The 20138-nt window shown below is 41.5% G+C and overlaps 1 protein-coding gene across 1 annotated transcript; it reads left to right on the forward strand.

The window, feature by feature from the left end:
- The first annotated feature begins 1525 nt into the window (after window positions 1-1525).
- On the forward strand, window positions 1526-10238 carry rhoab (ras homolog gene family, member Ab). Its single transcript, XM_079557812.1, has 5 exons — window positions 1526-1642; window positions 6081-6238; window positions 7339-7459; window positions 8302-8432; window positions 8991-10238. Exons 2-5 carry the CDS (start codon window positions 6083-6085, stop codon window positions 9162-9164), a joined length of 582 nt encoding a protein of 193 aa, XP_079413938.1. The 5' UTR covers window positions 1526-1642; window positions 6081-6082; the 3' UTR covers window positions 9165-10238.
- The last annotated feature ends 9900 nt before the right edge of the window (window positions 10239-20138 follow it).

Here is a 20138-nt window from a genome sequence, read left to right on the forward strand (position 1 = left end):
TGCATCTGTTTCCATCCAAGCTAAGCACTCATACATGGGGCCATACCGAATTAGCTCCGCCCGACCCCGTCAGATCTCGGAAGCCAAGCTGGGTAGGGCCTGGTTGGTACTTGGATGGGAGACCATTTGGGAATACTAGGAAGCCTGGATGAATGTAGTGTGAGTGAGTGGTGGTGGTGGTCGGAGGGCCAATGGTGCAGAATGGTCGCCTCACTTCTCTCAGTCTATCCCAGGGCAACTGTGGCTACAATAGTAGCTTGCCACCATCAAGTATGGAGTGGATGAATAATGCAAAGCAAAGTGTCTTTTAGTGTCCAGAAATGTGTTTAATTTTTTTGATGATTTTTAATGTCATTTATGACGCTATAGACCAGGGGTCGGCAAGTTTGCGTCATGGAGGGCCGTTTTTCATCATTGCCCAAACACCAAGGGTCGAACCTCACCATTGTAGCCTAAAGTTAAGAACCATTTTTTGCAAATGCCAATGTTTTGCATTCGTGGTTCTTGAGTGGTCTGGCTCCGAGACCCACCATTACCTTAATGACAAGCTGCGACCCAAATAGAACTGTAATTTGTCATATATCATATAAAATGTTGTATTTGTGACACATGTTTTCCGTAGATTTGCTTTTAAGACTGAAATTAATCAAAACAAACCCAGTTATATTAATAAGACTCCAGTGTGTTTCTGTGTAGTTTCAGACAGTTTTAGAGCACTTTGACAGGTATTTGATCCTATATTTGCATTATAATATTTTCTTAAAATCATATTGGAGGCCTGAGGTTCTGTGCTGGAGGGCTGGATTTGGCCCCCGGGCCTGACGTTGCCTACCCCTGCTATAGACTATACACAGCTATTGATGTTTAGACGAGATAGTCTAGCATAAGCATAAGGTTTACCAAACGCGCTAAAGTTTTGCTGCATATCTGACGCAAGTGAATAGTTGCAGATGTCCACAAACTATCCACCAGGAGGCGTGCTGACACCATACAAAAATAGCCCCGAGTCTGGGTTCATCACAGGTAAGGATAACCACTGGTAAGAACTTTTTATTAAATTGTAATTTTGCTACTCCAACACTTAAATGACACCTGAAGAATGACAAGAATTAACAGCAACACTAATGTTAAGTTTTGTGTCACTCTGGACATTTTTAATAGCATGTGGCGCATGTGTTATTTTGTTGTAAACTAGTTTTAAATGGTAACAAAGTTATGCACATTAATTCAGAATCAGAATAGTATATATTGCCATTGTCATGAACAGGTTCACAACTAGGATTTTTTTTTTTCGGTCGATCGTGCAACATGAAACATCAAACATAAAACATAACTTAGATTTCGCTCTTTATTTAATGGAGGGATCATGGTGTTGAAGCTGTGGTCCGGTAACAGTTTTTTTCTTTATGTATGCGGTCATTGCGTTTTTCATCTATATGTATGATATGTATGATATGTATGCGCTCCGTCCAGTGCGTCTCGTGCACGCGCAGGCGTGGCTCGGTGCTCGTGCCCGCTACCCCTCCCCCCGCAGCGCGCTCCCGAGTCACCGCTAATTCATTGTAACGATAGAGACCGAGAAGGAACCAGTGTTCTCCAGCGAAACCCTATCGAAACGAGCTTCTAGACGCATAAACTACAGGTAAACTGACTCCACGTCTTCTTTACACACATTTATTAGTGTAAATACAGTAATATCGCTAGTTGTAAAGCGAAAATATGTAATTTTAAAGTTGTCGACAGCGCGGTGAAGCTGCGCTAACTCAAAGCTACGTCAACCGCTAGCTTTCCGACCTCAATTTGAACGCCGCTTCCGCACTCGCTAAAAGCTAGTTTTTCCGGGCTAAAGCACTTCTAGTTATCCTATTCATACATATTACAACAAGAGCCTACTTTATTTCATGGAACATCTCCTAAACCTGTTGAAAATACCTTGCTACTCATTAAATTCAGCATTTGAAATTGCGATATTGGTGACCGATACCGAACAATGAAGCTATTTTTTCCCCCTCAAACGGTGACTTTTGAAACTCCCACATGATCGCCCTTTTCGTCGACAAAACTCGAGTGAATATTGAGTTCATGTGGATATATATCCCGTGGAGTCATACCCCGTGGCTGTGGCGGTGTTGGGGCTGGGTGTCGGGAGTTTTGGAGGTTGGCCACACACCCTTTCTTACACTGCGGACACACGGCCATCTGTTGCCGTTGTGATGACGCCATGTTTCTGGAGACCCACCCAGAGGCACCACGTTAAAAACAATCTTAGACTTTGCACCGGATGAAATACTCGTACTATGTTTATTCTTTATACGACAGGCACTTGGATTTTTGTATAAATCTTTACATGTGGCATGGCTGCATTTATAAGTAAACGAAGATTGCTATAATTGTTTTTTTTGCTTTGCAGAACATAAGTTTCACAGAGAAAATCCCAGCTGGTAGCAAGCGATGGAAAGCTATACCTTTAGGCAATTATTTCAACCTCTTGCATAACTACCAAATCGTGTTGTGGATTAATGGAAACAGACATCTAACTACCCTATTAAAACATTTGGCATTCCTCAGCCAAAACCGATCGTATGTTTTTCTTATTAACACGCTATGGAAGGCTTTAAGGAGGGGCCAATAGCACATTTAGACCATGATGTTTAAGGAAGTAATGGAATTAACAAAAAATCACGATAGAAGTGACCTCTTAAACGTAGTTGACGTATTGGAATCGTAGCGATCCCACCACCCAAATCTATGAGCACCCAGACTGTCCTGATTACGAAATTATATAACCTGTAAAACACGAAAGCTGTTTTTCCCCTTCTCATATGTATGTGCGGGTCATTCCTTTACATTGATATAGGTGCTGTCTTGTTCTGCTCCACAGGACTTTTAGTTTTTCTAATGGTTAGCTCGTTTGACTGGGCACCCACTGGGAAAAACATAAATCGGCCCCTATATTTGGAACCGCATTCCAGTGTGCAATTATGTTTAACATACAGTTTGTAACATAGTTTCCCATAGCAGAGCTCTTAACTAACCTTCACTAGCTGCACCGGCGCGACCATTTTTTGTCTGACATTTCCATGACTTTTGAGTGAGTTACCGCGTTGCAACGTACCGATCTTTAAGACATATCTGTCCAAATAAGTTGTTTAGCAGCATTATTTAGCCAATGAAGCTCATTCCTTGTGTTCGTTGTCTATGAGTGGGGACCGGGCAAAGACTAGACTTTGCTGGCAGCGTTCAGAGAAGTTAAAGGCCCTATACCTGATATTATTCCCAGGTAATGGAGTTCACCACCGTCATTTTTTTTCCTTCCTAATGTGAATTGTGAAAGTAGACATCTGTTAAAACAAACCGTTCATGTCATTTAAACACTTTTTCCCCCCAGGAACTAGCAGGCACATTGTTGTAAGCCTTATTGTGACAGTTGTCCTGAAAAAGTGATTCTGAAAGTGCGTATAAACTCATCACTGTGAAGAATAGGGATGCTAGAAATACATTAGGAAAGTTGTGGATGAGGTAAGATGCAACCAATTATTTGAAAGTGACACAGTGACAGCTATCAAAGAAATCAAGTATAGAGCCTTTTAAGGGAGCGAGCGAGAGTGAACCTGACTTTGGTGCTGGACGTCCTAGCGGCACATTGCAGATTGACAATCTCAATGCTGAAAGTTTCACGCCATTTGCAGCCATTGACCAGGGCCTGTCTGTTTTATTTATACCTAACAGACTGCATCATGTGACTGGAACAGCATTTTCCCGCTCACTCTTTAGTTCACATTTTAGTTCAAAAGTTCAACTGCTCCCTGAGATTACTGAAACAGATCTCGAAACAAGTTTGTGTCAAAACGAGCTTGTTCATTAGGCAGCAGCTGTCGACCGCATGGGCTTTTCTGAAATACAAACGGTGAATCATCAAGTCCTATATTATTCATGTTCTCGACAGTGACAGGAGGCAGAGGTGAACTCTCTAACGAACAATGAATGAAAACTCTTTCTGTCAATACAAAGCCAGAGAGGGTTTGACTGTAATGTGAACATCGGAGCCAAGAGTTTAGTTTCAATGGAACTAACCATTTCACAATAACCAGTCCAATAATTTGATCTCTCTCCTGTCTATCCTCGGGCCTAATTCATTTGAGTGATAGGTCTGAGCCGGAGCAGAGCACATGCTGTTAGTTCCTGTGACGCACCTGGGTCCTCATCTGCCGCTGTGCTAATACATTTATGAGGGAGGACATGAGATTTATGGTATTACAGGAGCTGATGATCACTTAACTGTGAAATTATTACCGGGGCCACGTGTGTGTACTGGTGATGATGAGTTGTCATTGAAGCATCCTCATGTTGGTATTTTAATTTAAGAACAAGTTAATGATGGCATGTTGAGATCACGGAGGGACAGAAAAGCGATTGAACTGATTTACCAGGTGCTAAACCAGACCAACAGCCTTAATGCCTCACAATTTCACTTTATAATGTTTCCATTCCCGCACGTTAGTCTTATTTTTATCTTTTATCTTTGTCACACTGCATATTGTTTCGTCCCTTATGAGCTCACTGCCCAAAGCAAACCCTCTTATCTCCTGCTGCCCACTCTTAAGACCCACTCTTTGAACTCGAGGGTCAGACAGTTCACCACAGTCCGGAGCTAATGGCCGTTTTCCTGTTGTGTTGCTGTGATGCATGTCTTGTTTTGTCTAGATCCAGTTTAATGTTTCCAATCAAAGGGGAACCAGTCACAATTAGGCTTACATAACCGGCATTAATCATATGTCCCTCATTCACTTTGTGTCACTGCTTCACGTCAGCGTCTGCCCTGAGAGAACAGATGCTTCTCATTTCGCCGAAGGCCTGTGGTCCCAGACATTTGCTGTGGCCCAGAGCTCGAGGCAATGGCTGCCCCGATTTGAGTATTTATTTTGCTCAAGTCACAAATGCACTGCTTTAATCGTCCTGACAGCGCTGTCCCACTTAAGAACCACTTCTGTTCTCTAAAAGCTCAAAAAATAGGGGAAAGTATCAACTATGATTTTTATTCAGTCGCTTAGGGACCAAATGAAGATCATCTGTTTAGGATATAGAGGAAGTTGCATCTGGCTGATCATGCATGAAGGAAAAGCAGCTCTGTTCCGTCAGTGCAGTGGCCGCCCCCATCCCTGTGTGGTTTAGCAGCCTGTATTCCCGTCAGTGAGGGACCCACAGCCGTCATAAGTCAGGGGTTAACTGTGTCGTAAACCACTGTTCTCTGCTGCTCCGCTCAGGCCAGTGATGAGCGCTGTAAACCTGCTGCCACGCCACTTTCATCTGGACACAAATGTCAGGGCTCACACCATTTTACTGCACCTAAACTGTATTCAAGTCCACCCTGTGTTAAAAAAATCTGTGGTATAATACAGTGATTCTGGCTGCTGTGGCGTGCTTGTTTTACATTTGACTCACCAAATTATCACAGAGCTAGCCTGATCTCTTTGCTGCCTTCTCTTTAGAGTGGAGGTCTTTTGTAACAAGCCGTGAGGATAGTTTTTATTCTCACTGTGATGTCGGACCTTGGTATCGGCGGCTGCAATACAGGCAAGAGCTCAGAAGCATAAATGTGAGCATTGACAAAGTGCGTCTAGCCACTTTTCCGTGAATGGTTAAAGTGTGCATGAAGCTTTACATTTCCTGAAACAAAAGCCGAGCAGATCCAAGGCCTGAACAGCTGAGCCTTGAAGCTGTTGGCCAGTCGTGTGCTGTGGCTCTTTTGTACAGTAATGGTGGAGTCTGCTGAAAGTCAGGAGTGACTCATTCTTAACACGGTGCCTCCTCTTCACTTCCCTCACACCCAGCGACAGTCTGGCAGCTCTTGAACGCAACACGCTGCTTCATTTTTCTAACTACAGCACACATACAGGGCCCGCAGGATGTCAGCAAAACGATACAGACTGTCAATCTCTTTCACTCGGTCACATAAATCTCATCACCACAAAAGGGATATATCGCACATCATTTGTTTATAATGAAACGCCCCTGTTGACCTTCTCGTCAGCCCTCCCGTTTCCTGGTGTGTGATCTCCTGTTTGTGTGTTTTGTTTCAGAAATGGCGGCGATCCGTAAGAAGCTGGTGATTGTCGGAGATGGAGCGTGTGGGAAAACCTGCTTGTTGATCGTCTTCAGCAAAGACCAGTTCCCTGAAGTCTACGTGCCTACAGTCTTCGAGAACTATGTGGCGGACATAGAGGTCGATGGGAAACAGGTGAGAAAGACCACCAAACGTTCTGAAGAGGCCATTGTTTAATGTCGAGGCGGAGGAGAGGTCACCACATTTTAATGGTTGAAAAGAAATTCCATAGTCCATTGTCAGAAATTCCCGACAAGTCCCAATGCAAGCCATTATCAACAATGGGCAGAAGAAGTTCAAACTGACAGAAGTTTGGAAGGATAAAGTAAAAGCCCATTCCAGGCAGGAGACGTTTAAATCCTCTCTCTTTGTGATGAGTCAGAGTTGTCAGCTCCATCTCCTCAGCCGAGCGTGTTCCTCCTGCTGCCGCTTTAGCGCTTTAACTCAGCCTCCGGGACTTTCTCTGGTGTTGGAACAGACGGCTGCTGCTACATTTACATTGCCTTCTCTCCGCAGCACAGGCTCAGAACCACTTAGCCTGAGATCATGTGACGTATGATCAATCTTCTGTGTAAGCGCTTTATTTTCAGAGCTCTGTTTGGTGTCGGCGGAAATGTTCTTGAAGTGCGAGGGCAGGAGTTCAGTCTGACTCGGACAATTTTTCCCAATTATGGCGTCGGGAAGGGTCGAGATACGAGATGAGAATATATGAAGCCAATATATGAAGTACACATTGTCTATAGTTTTGTAAAATGAAAAGAATGTCCTCTTCCATTCGGGTTTGGCAGACACATTCTTGGAGAAAACGACATGGCGCGTCTCAGAAGAACAAGCCCTGACCTGTTTCTGGAACAGTGGGATTCTGGGAAATGGAGTTTTTGCTGCTTTCCCTCCGGTCTGTGCCCCTCAGCCGCTCCATTTGACCTGTTTTAGTTTCCTCGTTTTACATCAGACTCAGGAGAGATGTGGTTTCTAGGACAGAACGATTCTTGTAAAGATGATTAAATGGAGCGCAGTTAATCCTGGAAGTTTGCATTTGATGGACTTTTACTGTACGGACAAATCTTAAGTAGTTATAAGTAGTTGCATTACCGGTATGATCTTGATTTGATCATGACCTAATGACTTGCAAATGTTTCTAAGAAGCTGCGAAGTGCGGTTGGGAAACTCGTATACAAGCTGCGTCATATTATTAACCATGTCTCCTTCTTCTTCTTCTTCTGTGGTCATCGCAGGTGGAGCTCGCTCTCTGGGACACAGCTGGTCAGGAGGATTACGACCGGCTCCGGCCCCTGTCCTATCCAGACACCGACGTCATTCTCATGTGTTTCTCCATAGACAGCCCTGACAGTCTGGGTACGGCCACACAAGCACATATCAAAACATTTCCTTTTATATTTATTGAAGGGTGGATCCCAGTGCAGCGAGCAACAGCGCTAGTATCAGTATGGGCTGCAGTGTGTCGTGTCGTAGGGCGTCTGAGAGTTTGAGCTCTTCCTGGTTACATAGGGACGAGGGAGGAGCACTGGTTAAAATGCCTTGACTTGTTTGTTCTTGCATTCAAATTCTGTGCATTGATGTATCTGGGTATGAACTTGGAATACAAATATGAGTCCAGCAGATTATACAGTGACGTAACATTTACAGACTATAAAAGATCCCGTACCACACACTCGGCGTCGTCTCTGTCACAGGAACAGCACACTCCCGTAATGTGACAAACCCTGGTTCTTCTCCCGTCGCAGTCGTCTCAGTGTGTGCGGCTCTTCCTGTTGATGAGTCAGCGGTTTTAAAGAGGAAATGATGCCTTTAATGTCTCTGTCTCTGTACATCCACCAGGCAGTAAAAACAAGACGCTTCTAACGTCTCTGGGCATTTCTTTTTTCCTTTTCTGCTGACGTTTGCCTCCGGTCGACACGGGCTTCTTTATCTGGCGCTGAAATTGTAATTGCTCGATAAACGTTTGGTCTGATAAAGTGAATCGCAGATAAGGCGTATCCGGGGAAAAGCTTTTGTCATTGTAGGGTAAGACATAGGAAGACGACGTGGTTGATTCATGGTATTTTAATTCTTATTTTGCACTTATTTCTATGGGTGATGCAGTATTTTGTAAGGGCAAAGTGTCGTCCAGCTGTAGTTTGAAGGATAAGCTTTGCCATGTGCCATGCATCATCTGCTTCTTATTTTCTCTTTGGCAGAAAACATTCCTGAGAAGTGGACTCCGGAGGTGAAACACTTCTGTCCAAACGTCCCCATTATTCTGGTGGGAAACAAAAAGGACCTCCGCAACGACGAGCACACGCGCAGAGAGCTGGCCAAGATGAAGCAGGTACAGCTTATCTATATATGTATATTACCTCACGCATGTTCACAGTAGAGATGATGTCATGATGGTAGTTGCCACAGGCTTTGTATCAACAAGTGGAACTGACACTCGACAACATTCATTGTTCTATCTAAAATTAGCCCTGACATCATTCACACTGAGGAAGGGGGTGTGGGAGTGCAAAGTCATTTCTCCCTGGAAGATCCCTTCTTTTCACAAGTCAAAACGTAGTTTACTATTAAAATCATGCTAGAAAAAGATGATTATCTACCTACATGTGTTAAAAAATCAGAATTTTACTTGCTGAACAGATCTCTCAATCTGTTTCACAAGAGCTGCAGTTTTCTTGCTCTCAGATTCAAGAGCATGTTGAGGCAGACACAGACGGACACGGGGTGATTGGCTAAGAGACGGAGCCCATACTGTTTTCTCTGATCCAAACATATACATGATTATCTTTTTCTGTAGCCTTGTAGCTACAGATGAGAATAAAACCTAGATGTGTCTTTGTAATGATAGAAGTAAAATAATTGAATTGTTTCTGCTCTTTTCTTTCATTAGGAGCCAGTGAAGTCAGAGGAGGGGAGAGAAATGGCTAATCGCATCTCGGCGTTCGGCTACATGGAGTGCTCGGCCAAAACTAAGGACGGGGTGCGGGAGGTGTTCGAGATGGCCACCAGGGCGGCGCTGCAGGCCCGCCGCAGCAAGCAGCGCAGTAAATGCACGCTCCTCTAAACGCAGGACGCCGACGTCGCTGTATTGGACTTTTTTTGAAACCCGGGTTCTTCAGCCTGGGATTAGGGCTTCTACTGGGAGGGGTGCGACCCGAGGGAGGGACGAACATACCGCTGTTGTAACGGCTGAACTGAACTTGTGCGAGGCGCTGAGGGAGGCTGGGGAGGGGGGCACAATGAGGATTCACTCGATCAAAGACGCGAACACCCTGAGCCTTTTAGTAAAGCCGACGGTAAACATAAATGAGTATTGACGAGGCAGTGTGGGTTTAGCTGTAGAATGTGTAAAAGCAACTCTCACTGTAATTATTTTTTTTGGCTTGTGATTAATTACGTTACGCAATCATTTTTTTTAAAATTTGTAACGGCTGCCTTCGATTATCCTGGCTCAAAATCCGATTGTAAGTGCTCAGCTGTTAGTTTGCGAGCGAATCCCGACCCTCCGCCGCTCCAAACCGGCCTCCCTGCAGTGTCCAGAGAGACGACTCGTGCTCTTCCCCCGGCTTCAAAGCAGGACTAAACCAAGGAATCAAGAGGACCGCGTCTAACTGAACCAGGAAGAGGACTATTTTTATCATGCCTTGTGATGTGAGTGGATTTGTGCATATATGAAACAAGAAGAGGTGATGGGATGGATAAACGTTAGTAGTTTACATTTCCAAAACTTGTAAAACAGCAATGTGTTCAGACCTTATTTCTGGGACATCTTTTATTGAGTGATGTCCAGGCTACGGGAGTTAAAATTATGCTTTGTGCCAACTATCAAATTTTGAGAGATAATTTAGTTTTGGTGCTTGGACAGTTTTGTCTTACGCCAAACCACGTTGGCTTAAATGGCCTTTCGTTCCCCGTCTCCTCAGTTCAGACGTCCTCTTCCTCCTTTGTCCTGGTTTGATGCTTTTGACTTGAGGGCGGAGCCTGTTCCTGAAACTACTTTTGTTTTGTTTTATACTTTTTTTTTTTTCTCACTTTTTTGATGAAATATGTTTAAACTCTATCAGTATTTAAAAATAAGAGGTGATTTCTTCTATGTTGGCTTCAGGTTTCTTTTTGTGCTTTTACCAGGACTTTATTTTTTAAAAGTTTTGTCCTCCAAGATAATCTCCACCTGTGATTAGTCGCTTCCACTTGTCAATCAAACCTGCCAAACGCTGTGATAGCTGGAATGTGCTGGTTCGATATCTTTTATTTGTGATTTGAAAAGAAAAAACGGTAAATCTGGCATAAAAACATGTACTCAATTATCTTTAAATTCTTGATTTTATTGTATTTTAAAATTTGTGAAATGTGGAAGAAAAAAAAACGCTGTATGCAAATTGTAAATAACTTGACGCACACGACGGGGTCCATATTTGTTAACTAGCTTCGGTTTGTGTAATAAATGACTTTCTATAATTAAAGTGGCGTGTGGCTTTGTTGTGGTCTGGGAGGAGCAGCCGGGATCGATGAAAGGCTGGACTCGAATGAACTGAAGGATGGGCTTCATTAGTGCTGTTCAGGAACAGCTAGAGAGCAATGGACTTACCACGGTGGCTTTAGGAATTCTGCTGATACAATTACAATAGAATTCAATTAGAAGTGCATATGGGTTCAACATGCTAAAGATGAAATTGGAAGCTCTAACCGTATCTTCCAATAACTTCCTCGTGGTTCACAAAGATGCCTGAGAACTTAAACTTTACGATTAATTGTGAGCCCAAATATGAACTTTTGTACAATCCTGATGAGTAAAATATCTGCATCACTCGAGTCCGTCTTCCCTCCACTCTGGAGCAGCTGTGGCTGCAGGACCAGAGTGAGTGGGCTGAGGTGAAGCGCTCTGTGGGAGGGGGACATGAAACGCTGTTATGTAACTCAGCAGAGGAGTTCGATCCACAAATAACACAAACACCCCTGCACAGCAAGTACTGTAGTCACTGTATTATGGAATTCAGTAGCCTATACTTTAAAGTGAATACATATATGGTCCACAAAGAATCCCATGAGTACATCTTCGAGTGAAATAGTTTCTGAGAAAACCTTCACAGTGATAAATCTGTAAAGCACTTTGTGTTACATGAAAGGTATGAAAAGCGCTATATAAATAAAGATTGATTGATATGAATATGACATATTATAAATAATTTAAAAAATGGTTTACGGATGTCTCCCAGACCAAACAAACTTTGTGCAGTTCTTTTTTGCTCTGTTCCGTACTTTCAGATAAAAATAGGACAATACAGGGCCATGGTAAAGGTAACTCATCTTGAGGCTGAGGTGTTATTGTGCTAGAAGTCCTCCTCCACTCCTGAGTCACTCTCAGGGGCAGCAAGCACAGCCGCTGTGGAAACATGACTGTTATTCTGTGCCCGTTTGTGGCCTCAGCAAACGCAGCCACATTAACGCCATCACAGTAGATATACCTTTACTATGTGCCTTGCCCAGGGACACAATACCAGCCTGTCCTTCAATGGCCTTCATACTGTTTTTTTCATATCACTGCAAAGGTGGAGCTGTGGACAGACTGAGATTTCATAAAAAATATTCCAGCTATTTGACCAAATGTACACTATATTCTTTCTCACAGACAGAGCACTAGTACATACCGGAGCAAATCTCTGAGGAAATACAAGCTACATTATAAGAAACGTGTTGTGTGTAGGTGTGTCTCAAATTGCAGTTTGTGTTCACAAATGGATCAGGTGTGTAGTGTGCATCAAGTTTTGTTTTGCTTTGCCCCCCTTTTGGGCTGGACGAGGTGGGCAAACTACTGTCCGTGGGCCAGATTCAGGCCACCAAACAATTTAATCCAGCCTGCAGCTCATTTTCTATGAAAACTATAATAAGGTTTGGGCCTTTGTGTGGCAGTGCTAGAATTGTCATGACCATCTGCCAGCTCAAACAAAAACATTGCCCTGTCAAACTGTGTAAAGGGGCTAAACTAAGAGCAGGAGAATTATCCTTCGACTTAATGACAGACGTCACAAAACAGAAGCATATTGAGATGCAGATTGGCGGCCTCACTTCTGTCAGTCTACCCCATAGGGCAGTTGTGGCTACAACCGTAGCTTTCCACCACCGGGTATGGCATGAATGAATAATGACTAGCGCTTTGAAACTTGGCCCAATATTGGTCAGTATGAAAAGCTATTTAATTTGAATATCAAACATCACAAAGAAGTAAGTCTGAATCTGTAACAGACGTTAACCTTTATAAAGACAAATACGTTTTTTGGGTAGGACGAAATTCAACTTCCCCGACTTTGATTTTACTGAAGATACCGTTCCTCAGAAGTATGGCCTTCGATGTTAAAGGTCGTCTGGTTCATCTTGCTTTTAAATAATCAAGTCACAAGCAGCAGCAACAGTTTGTGTGTACAAACTAAAAGCTTAGTCTAGGGGTGTCCAAACTTTTTTCATGGGGGGCCGCATATTGAAGCGTACACGGGGTGAAGGGCCGTAAATCAGTAGTTAGTGCCGCAAAACCTTTGACTAGCAGAGGTTTAAATTGTGCCCCATACCTCTATTTAAGCTTAAAACCTTCATGCCAGCTCTGTCTCACAACGAAATGTTAGTTGTTAGGTTAGAATTGTATAGAATGATTACATTTCAAACTAGAAATGCAATGGCTGCGCCATTGCGATTGACTGCGGAAATGCGGGAAGCGAATGCAGAAAATTGCATAAACTCTTCAAATTGCATAATCTATTTTGCATAAACTGGTAAAATGCATAAAATGTCATGTTGCATAAACTGTTTAAACTGCATAAAGTGGTAAAATGCATGAATGGGTTAATTTGCATAAATTATGTAAATTGCATAAGCTCTTTAAAATTGCATAAATTGTTAATATTGCATAAACTTTTATATTCCATAAACTGGTCAAACTGTTGAAAGTGCTTGATTGGCAGAAGCTGCACAAATGGCTGAAAGGCCTGGAGTCTCCCCATTGGCTGGATTCCCCCATACACACCAATGCAAAAATTTCAAACTCTCGTATAAAAAAACTGGAAAACTGCAGAAGGACAATATTTTCTCATAACCCACAAGTTGCATAAGCTGAACATGCACAAAGTGCAGAAATTGCATAAAATGCAGAAAAAAGTGCAGAAAAGCATGGATTTGCGGCAGCCCCATTATAAGTCAATGGGAAAAATCTCAGACATTTTGGCCGATTGCGGAAAAACCATAAGTTGCAGAAGTCCCAAAAGTAATAGCACCCTTCTCCTCAACATGCGGAACGTTTTGATGCATAACTTGCATAAATTGCACAAAGCATGAAGGTGCTGAAAGCTCTAGAAAATCGGGAAAAAGATGGAAGAGGAATAATAATAAAGAAGATGAAAACCAATAATTGACTGCGGAAGAATTCCGCAGTCAATCAATAAAAAGGTCCATCTCTGGTGATGTGTACCGATACAGCAAGAGGCCGAGGGACACCATAAATTGGTCTGAGGGCCGCATTTGGCCCCCGGGCCGCACTTTGGACACCCCTGGCTATGTCAATGTGGCATGCAGAATTAAAAACACTTCGGATATGTAACAGTGTGTGGCTGGGGCCTGGTCTGAGTTCAGTGGGGAGAAAGCAGTAAACTAAACTCTGAATGAGCGGAAGGAAGGAAGCCCGTCACATCTCCTCCGCCCTGAGTCGCTCTAAAACCCGCTGCCTGCGGAGAAAACACCGCAGAGAACCAAGCCGAAAGGAGGTGGCTGTTTTCTGCTGAACCTCCCCGTGCCGCTGGTCGCTCCTCCTCATCCAGCCGCTCCATTGCAGGGCCTGTCGCTCCGCCGCGGGTCGAGGCAACACAGCGCTGCTCTCCGCTCAGCCGGCCGCTTTATATACCGCTCTATTTTTAGCCGCGCGAGCCCAACTATTTTTAACCAATATGAGCTCATCACCGGTACGCTCCAGCCAATCAGGCGAGGCGGTTCAAACGTGGCCGACCAATGGGAGGACAGAACGAGAAAAGGGGGCGTGACATACAACTGCAGTGAAACCATAGGAAAAGACAAGGCAGAGTGATCACTGTGTTCACGGAGATAAGTTTTTTTTATAAGATAAGCCTTTGTTTGGTTGGTCACTATAAAAACTTGGAAGATTGGAAAAAATGTATAGGAAGCAATAAACAATTTCTCAAGAAGACTCCATGTGCTCATCTCTCCTCACACACAATATCTGTAACTATTATATAGAGGGATTGCCCCGTTGAGTCACCCCCGTAGAACGCACCGCCGAGTTTCCTATCGTTTATTTTTGTCCCCGACCCTGTCACACCGCCCCGTCCACATTATCAGTCTTTACCGATGGCATACGGCACTTTGTACAGAAACTTTGCTCCACATTGAATCAGCACCACACTATGTCTGTGTGGATGTATGTGGGCGAGGTACATGCGCGCTCCCACCATCCGCGCACCCGTATGGTTCCAACACACCACATATGTAGGGTCCGCTGTGCGCGCGCACAGCGGACCCTACACCCTACCCCACTCTCACCATAACCCTATCATGTCACAATAACATCACTTAGTTACACACACGGGGCTACAGTCGAGCAATAAAACAAAAAGATCCTAAACGTAATTATGAATGGTTATTCTTGCACCATGTTGGCTTGAGGACACGTCTATGCAGTAAACTGAAAGATAGGTATTAACATTACGGAAAGGGAAGTAGGTCTATGCTTTTAGTGGACCCATGAAATGATGCACAAGTTTAAATCAGTTTGAATGAACGAATGTCACTCATGAAGGGCCTCAGAGCTCTACCTTCCACTTTGATAGAAAATATAACAGTGTAGCAATGCCCTCTAGCGGTACAATCGCACCATTGCAACATCATGTAGCGATAAAATGGGTCCATGGTTGAACGATTTTGAACAGATGAAAAATATAAGAACTAAATATTTAAAATTTCCTGTTAGTCCAAAAACAAAGCAAGTTCATTTTAAAATTTTGAATGCAATATATCCATCCAGTGAGTTGCTTAGAGTGAGGTTTGGTATTGTTTATAACAATTGTACTTTCTGTGACTCAGACATTGAAACCACTGAACATCTGTTTTATCAATGTATGTACACAAACGCATTCTGGGAGGACTTTATGGACTGGATCTCTTCGAAAATCCGGTTACAACAGGACACTCTTACATTGGACAATATGCGGACTATGCTTTGAACAATTTATTAAGCCTTTCAAAAATATTTTATTCATTCTTGCAAATGGTAGAAAGTCAAGCCTATTTTTTCAGTGTTTAAGAGACAACTTGAAGGAAACTATCTGATATCTTTGAAATGTATGAAATGTAAATCTGCACTATCTCTTCTTAATGCACTTGACAATCTGAGTGTTTTTGAAGAAAACCTCTAATGGAAACTGTGTGAGTGAATGGGTATGTTTATTTAGTTTTATGTTCTATTGTTTTGTTTTGTTTTATGTTATATTGCTTTGGTGTCTTTAATGTCATATTAATTTGTTGAAAATTGCCAATTTGTTTGTACATTTTTGTTAAATAAAAAAAAATAATAATAAAAAAAATAATAATAATTACTGATTAACTGAGAGGGCACATTTGAGGGCTAAATTATTAAATTACCGCTAAGAGATAACTCATTTCCTGCCTTTTTAACCATTGACAGTATATTTAACTCCCTATGAACGTGTTCAGGTACAAAGGAGCTTGTACGCTCACTGTCTGACCCATACTCCGGAACAGTAGGAGGCGGTAATGCTCCTTTAGGCTGGTTTCCAACCGAGAAAAAGAAAGACGAAGAATTTTTTTTTTTTTTTTTTTTTTTTTTTTTTTTTTAATTGTTCATTCATTCATGTTTACAACAAGAATACTGATGGAGAGCCTTCTCCAACTTAAAGAAAAGGACAGCCAGGCCATGCGGCACACCTGACATACATAAAGGTTGGTTAACATAACCGTTCCATAGGTTGCGTTTACATGCCATAATAACATTCCACAGAGTTCAACAAATCTTCACAAAGTTCCGTCCACATGAGCCAATGTCCAGCCAACCTCTCAGTAAAACGTCCAAAAGAGGTGATAGTATATGAAAACATGGCCGTGTTCAACAGAATGGACTTTCAGACGCCAAAACAGTATCATAGGTCCGAAAATCCAGTCCCAGTTACACAAGAGGAAAAACATTTGTCATTTGACTTTTGCGATTTCTTACAAAAATGGCATTTCTCTGGAGCAGCAACGGCCGCATTGTGAAACCATCACATTCTACATTGTGAACGCCACCTAAACAGTGTGTTTTTTTTTGTTTGTTTTTTTTTCTTTTTCTTTTTTCTTTTTTTTTTTTTTTTTTCTTCCGAGGCAAAACAATAATTCATTTACAGAGGTTCAGTTACAGAAACATAACACATAATCACATACGGGTGCAAATAAAAGTGTCTACAAGATTTATAATTACATAGACAGGTTTAGTGATTGTAGTGAATCAAGCGTCTTGGCAGATTTCTTATTTGAGACGTTTTGTAAACAAGTTAAGTAACTTTTAATTTCCATTAACAAAGAATTAAAACGAGGCTTCCCATTTCCAAACTTTGCTTTATGAATATGGCTTTTCCCCATCAATATAAACAGGTTTACGATGTATTCTAAATTCCCGTTTCGATGTTTGAAGTGAGTTATTATGTCACCACAACTGAAGTGAATTTTAAAGGATGTTTTCTGCAGCACTAGAGTCTCCAATCTGGTCCACATATCTCTAGAAAGCGTACATTCAAAAAACAAGTGAGTCAAAGTTTCCTCGTTCTTGTTGCAGAAAGAACAGTTCTTGTCCACATCTTTAAATTTGGACATATACAAGTTAGTTGGATATATTCTGTGCAGTATTTTCCAATGTAACTCTCGAACTTTGTTGTTTATGCAATATTTGAACGTATTTAACCAAGTTATCCTCCAGTTTATGTCTGGACATTGAGCAATCCACTTGGCTTTGCAGGTTGGTGTCGTTTTGTTTAGTGATTGTAAGCATTTCCGAATATGCTTGTTTGAGCATTTGTGGCTCTTTATGTCGACCCCATCAATATATAATTGATTTGTAACTACAGGAGCTGCTGTTCTACGATGTGCTTTCATTAGTTCTGACAAGCCGTTGGGAATACTTTTCATTACAGAGTTAAAGTCCTTTGAAGTGACTGGAAAGTTATGGTTACGCATAAACGCTTCATATGTAAAAAGCTGCCCGTTTCCATCAAATAAGTCTTGAAGCAGTATGATGTTTCTCTCTATCCACTTAGTCATAAATAGTGATTTATTGCCTTTAATTATATTTTGATTATTCCAAATAATTGCTTTATGTGGGGAAAAATTATGTTTGAAGCAGATTTTCCAGGCCAACAACGCTTGTTGATAATACGCACATAGTTTCATTGGCAATTTGGCGATACTGTAGTTACATTTCAAAAGAAAGGGAAGACCACCAACCTTTTTAAAAATATTAGAGGGAATTAAAAACCATATGGAGTCAGGATTAGTCAGACATTGCTTGATCCACTTCATCTTAAAAGTATGATTTAATTCGATAAAGTCAAGGAGTTCGAGCCCCCCCGCTTCTATTGGACTGGTAAGTACAGACCTTTTAATCTTAGGAGGTTTGTTTTTCCAGACGAAGTCTGTCATCATTTTGTTAATTTCACTGCACACCTTGTCGTCCACATTTAAGGATAGGGCAGGGTAAACAAATCTAGAGATCCCTTCCGCTTTGGTTAGTAAAGTCCTTCCCCAAATTGAAATGTCCCTTTGAGTCCATAAGTTGAAGATAGTCTTTGTTTTTTTCAACCTGGGGGAGAAGTTTAAGTGTTGCCGTTCTTTTTCGTCTTTACATATCTCAATACCCAAATATTTAACTTTTTCTTTCACCATCACATTGTGTATAACAGTATCGTTGCTCTCATAAAGACATAGTATTTCACATTTGGACATGTTAAGTCTCAACCCAGATGCATCTGAAAACTTTTGCACTGCTCCTATTGCCTTCTCAACCTGACATTTATCTTGTAAGAAAATTGCAGTATCATCTGCAAGTTGTGTTATTTTAATTTCTTTTCCAAAGATTTGTAAGCCTTTAATTTCAGGGTCATTTTTAATGTAGATTGACAACATTTCTACCACTAATAAAAACAGAAATGGGGCCACAGGACAACCCTGTCGGACAGATCGAGTTACCTGGAATCTGGGGGTTGTGTTGGGATAAAGCATGACACAGCTGTTGATATTTTTATAGAGCAATTTGATGGCAGCTGTAAAATTTGGACCAAAACCGAAGGTTTGGATTGATTTGAAAAGAAAAGAGTGTTCTACTGTGTCAAATGCTTTATAGAAATCTAAGAATACGATTAGTGCTTGTGTGTTCAAGTATTCAGCATGATCCAATAAATCCAATATTAATCTAATATTTGAGCTTATGTGCCTATTAGACATAAACCCAGTTTGTGTTTCAGAGATGATATCATTGAGTCCCCTCTTCAGACGTTTGGCGAAAATTAGAGCTAGTATTTTATAGTCAACATTTAACAAAGTAATAGGTCTCCAATTTTCGATTATCTGTGGGTCTTTTTGAGGTTTAGGGATCAAGCAAATAACCCCTTGTTTCATGGTGCTTGACATTTCATTGTTTTCAATACATTGAGAAAGTGCTTCAAAAAGTGGGTGCTCAATGATATCCCAGAAATGGACGTAGAACTCTACTGGGAGTCCGTCATTGCCAGGAGCTTTCCCTGTTTTCATAGATCTAACAGCGGTCCCCATTTCTGTTTTGGTAATTGATTGATCACATTGAGCACGAAATTGTCCTGAAATTTTAGGGATACGTTGTCCAATACACTGCATGAAGGAGTCACAAGCATCTGGTTGAGATTCCGAAGTATAAATTTTACCATAGAAGTTTCCAACATGTTTTGTTATCTCACTTGGGTTTGTCGTGAATTTGTCATCAATTTTTAGAGAAGTGATACTGTTTCTTTTTTGGTTTCTTTTTTCTAACGCGAAAAAATAAGCGGAGTTCCTTTCTCCCTGCTCAAGCCATTTGCTCCTTGATCTGATAAATGCTCCTTTGGTTAATTCAACATACATATTGTCAATCTCTTCCTTTAGTTGCTTTACTTTGTTTTCTTCGTCTTCATCAAGATTAGTTTTATTTAAGTATGCACTTAGTTCTTTCATTAACTGATTTTCCTTAGCAATATTATTGTTTTTTATTTCTTTGCTCCGTCTTATAGCCATTTCTCTTATTTTAAATTTGAAGTAATCCCACTTTTGTATATGGTCAAGATTTGTATTCTTAAAGATGCTTAAAGCATTCATTTTGACCATACTACAAAAAGAGTCATCATTTAACAAATTAACATTCATTTTCCAGTAACCTCTACAGCAATTGTTGTTTTTAGTTCCTCCAAAGTGCAAAGTGACAGCATGATGGTCAGATAAAGGAGCATAGCTATGAGAAACATCTTTAACACATTGTATGCAGTTGGGTGAAATCAACCACAGGTCAATTCTTGAGCAGAGAGATTTGTTGACATTACTCCAGGTGAATTCGTTACAATTGGGGTTTAGGAACCGCCAAACATCTATAACATTCAATTTATCTATAGTGTAGAGTGTACTTTTAAATCTAGATTGTGCGTTGGCTTTAGGTGGGACTCTGTCCAGCTGGTCGTCTGGTGCATCATTGAAATCTCCTCCAATAACTACAGAAGAGCTCGGGAATTTGGTCTGATACTGTTCAATTTTGGAGCAAAGTTGCACAAACATATTTCTCGCAAGAGGGATGTTATTATAACTATAAAGATTGCAAGTAATAAAAATATGGTTGCCTTGTTTTATGACTAAGATAATCCATCTACCTTCTTCTGATGCCTCGAATTCAACTACATCACCCCTGAGTTTATTTATAAAAATAGCGACCCCTGCTGATTGGTTAGTGCCATGACTAAAAAAGCACTGATCACCCCATTGTGATTTCCAGAATTTTACA

This window comes from Gobius niger (genome assembly GCF_951799975.1).
Source record: "Gobius niger genome assembly, chromosome: 6".
Classification (NCBI taxonomy): Eukaryota; Metazoa; Chordata; class Actinopteri; order Gobiiformes; family Gobiidae; genus Gobius; species Gobius niger.

Coding starts and splice junctions, on each gene's coding strand:
- rhoab (XM_079557812.1), top strand. CDS start 6,083: ATGGCGGCGATCCGTAAGAAGCTGGTGATTGTCGGAGATGGAGCGTGT. Junction 6,239..7,338: donor TAGAGGTCGATGGGAAACAG/GTGAGAAAGACC, acceptor TGGTCATCGCAG/GTGGAGCTCGCTCTCTGGGA. Junction 8,433..8,990: donor AGCTGGCCAAGATGAAGCAG/GTACAGCTTATC, acceptor TTCTTTCATTAG/GAGCCAGTGAAGTCAGAGGA.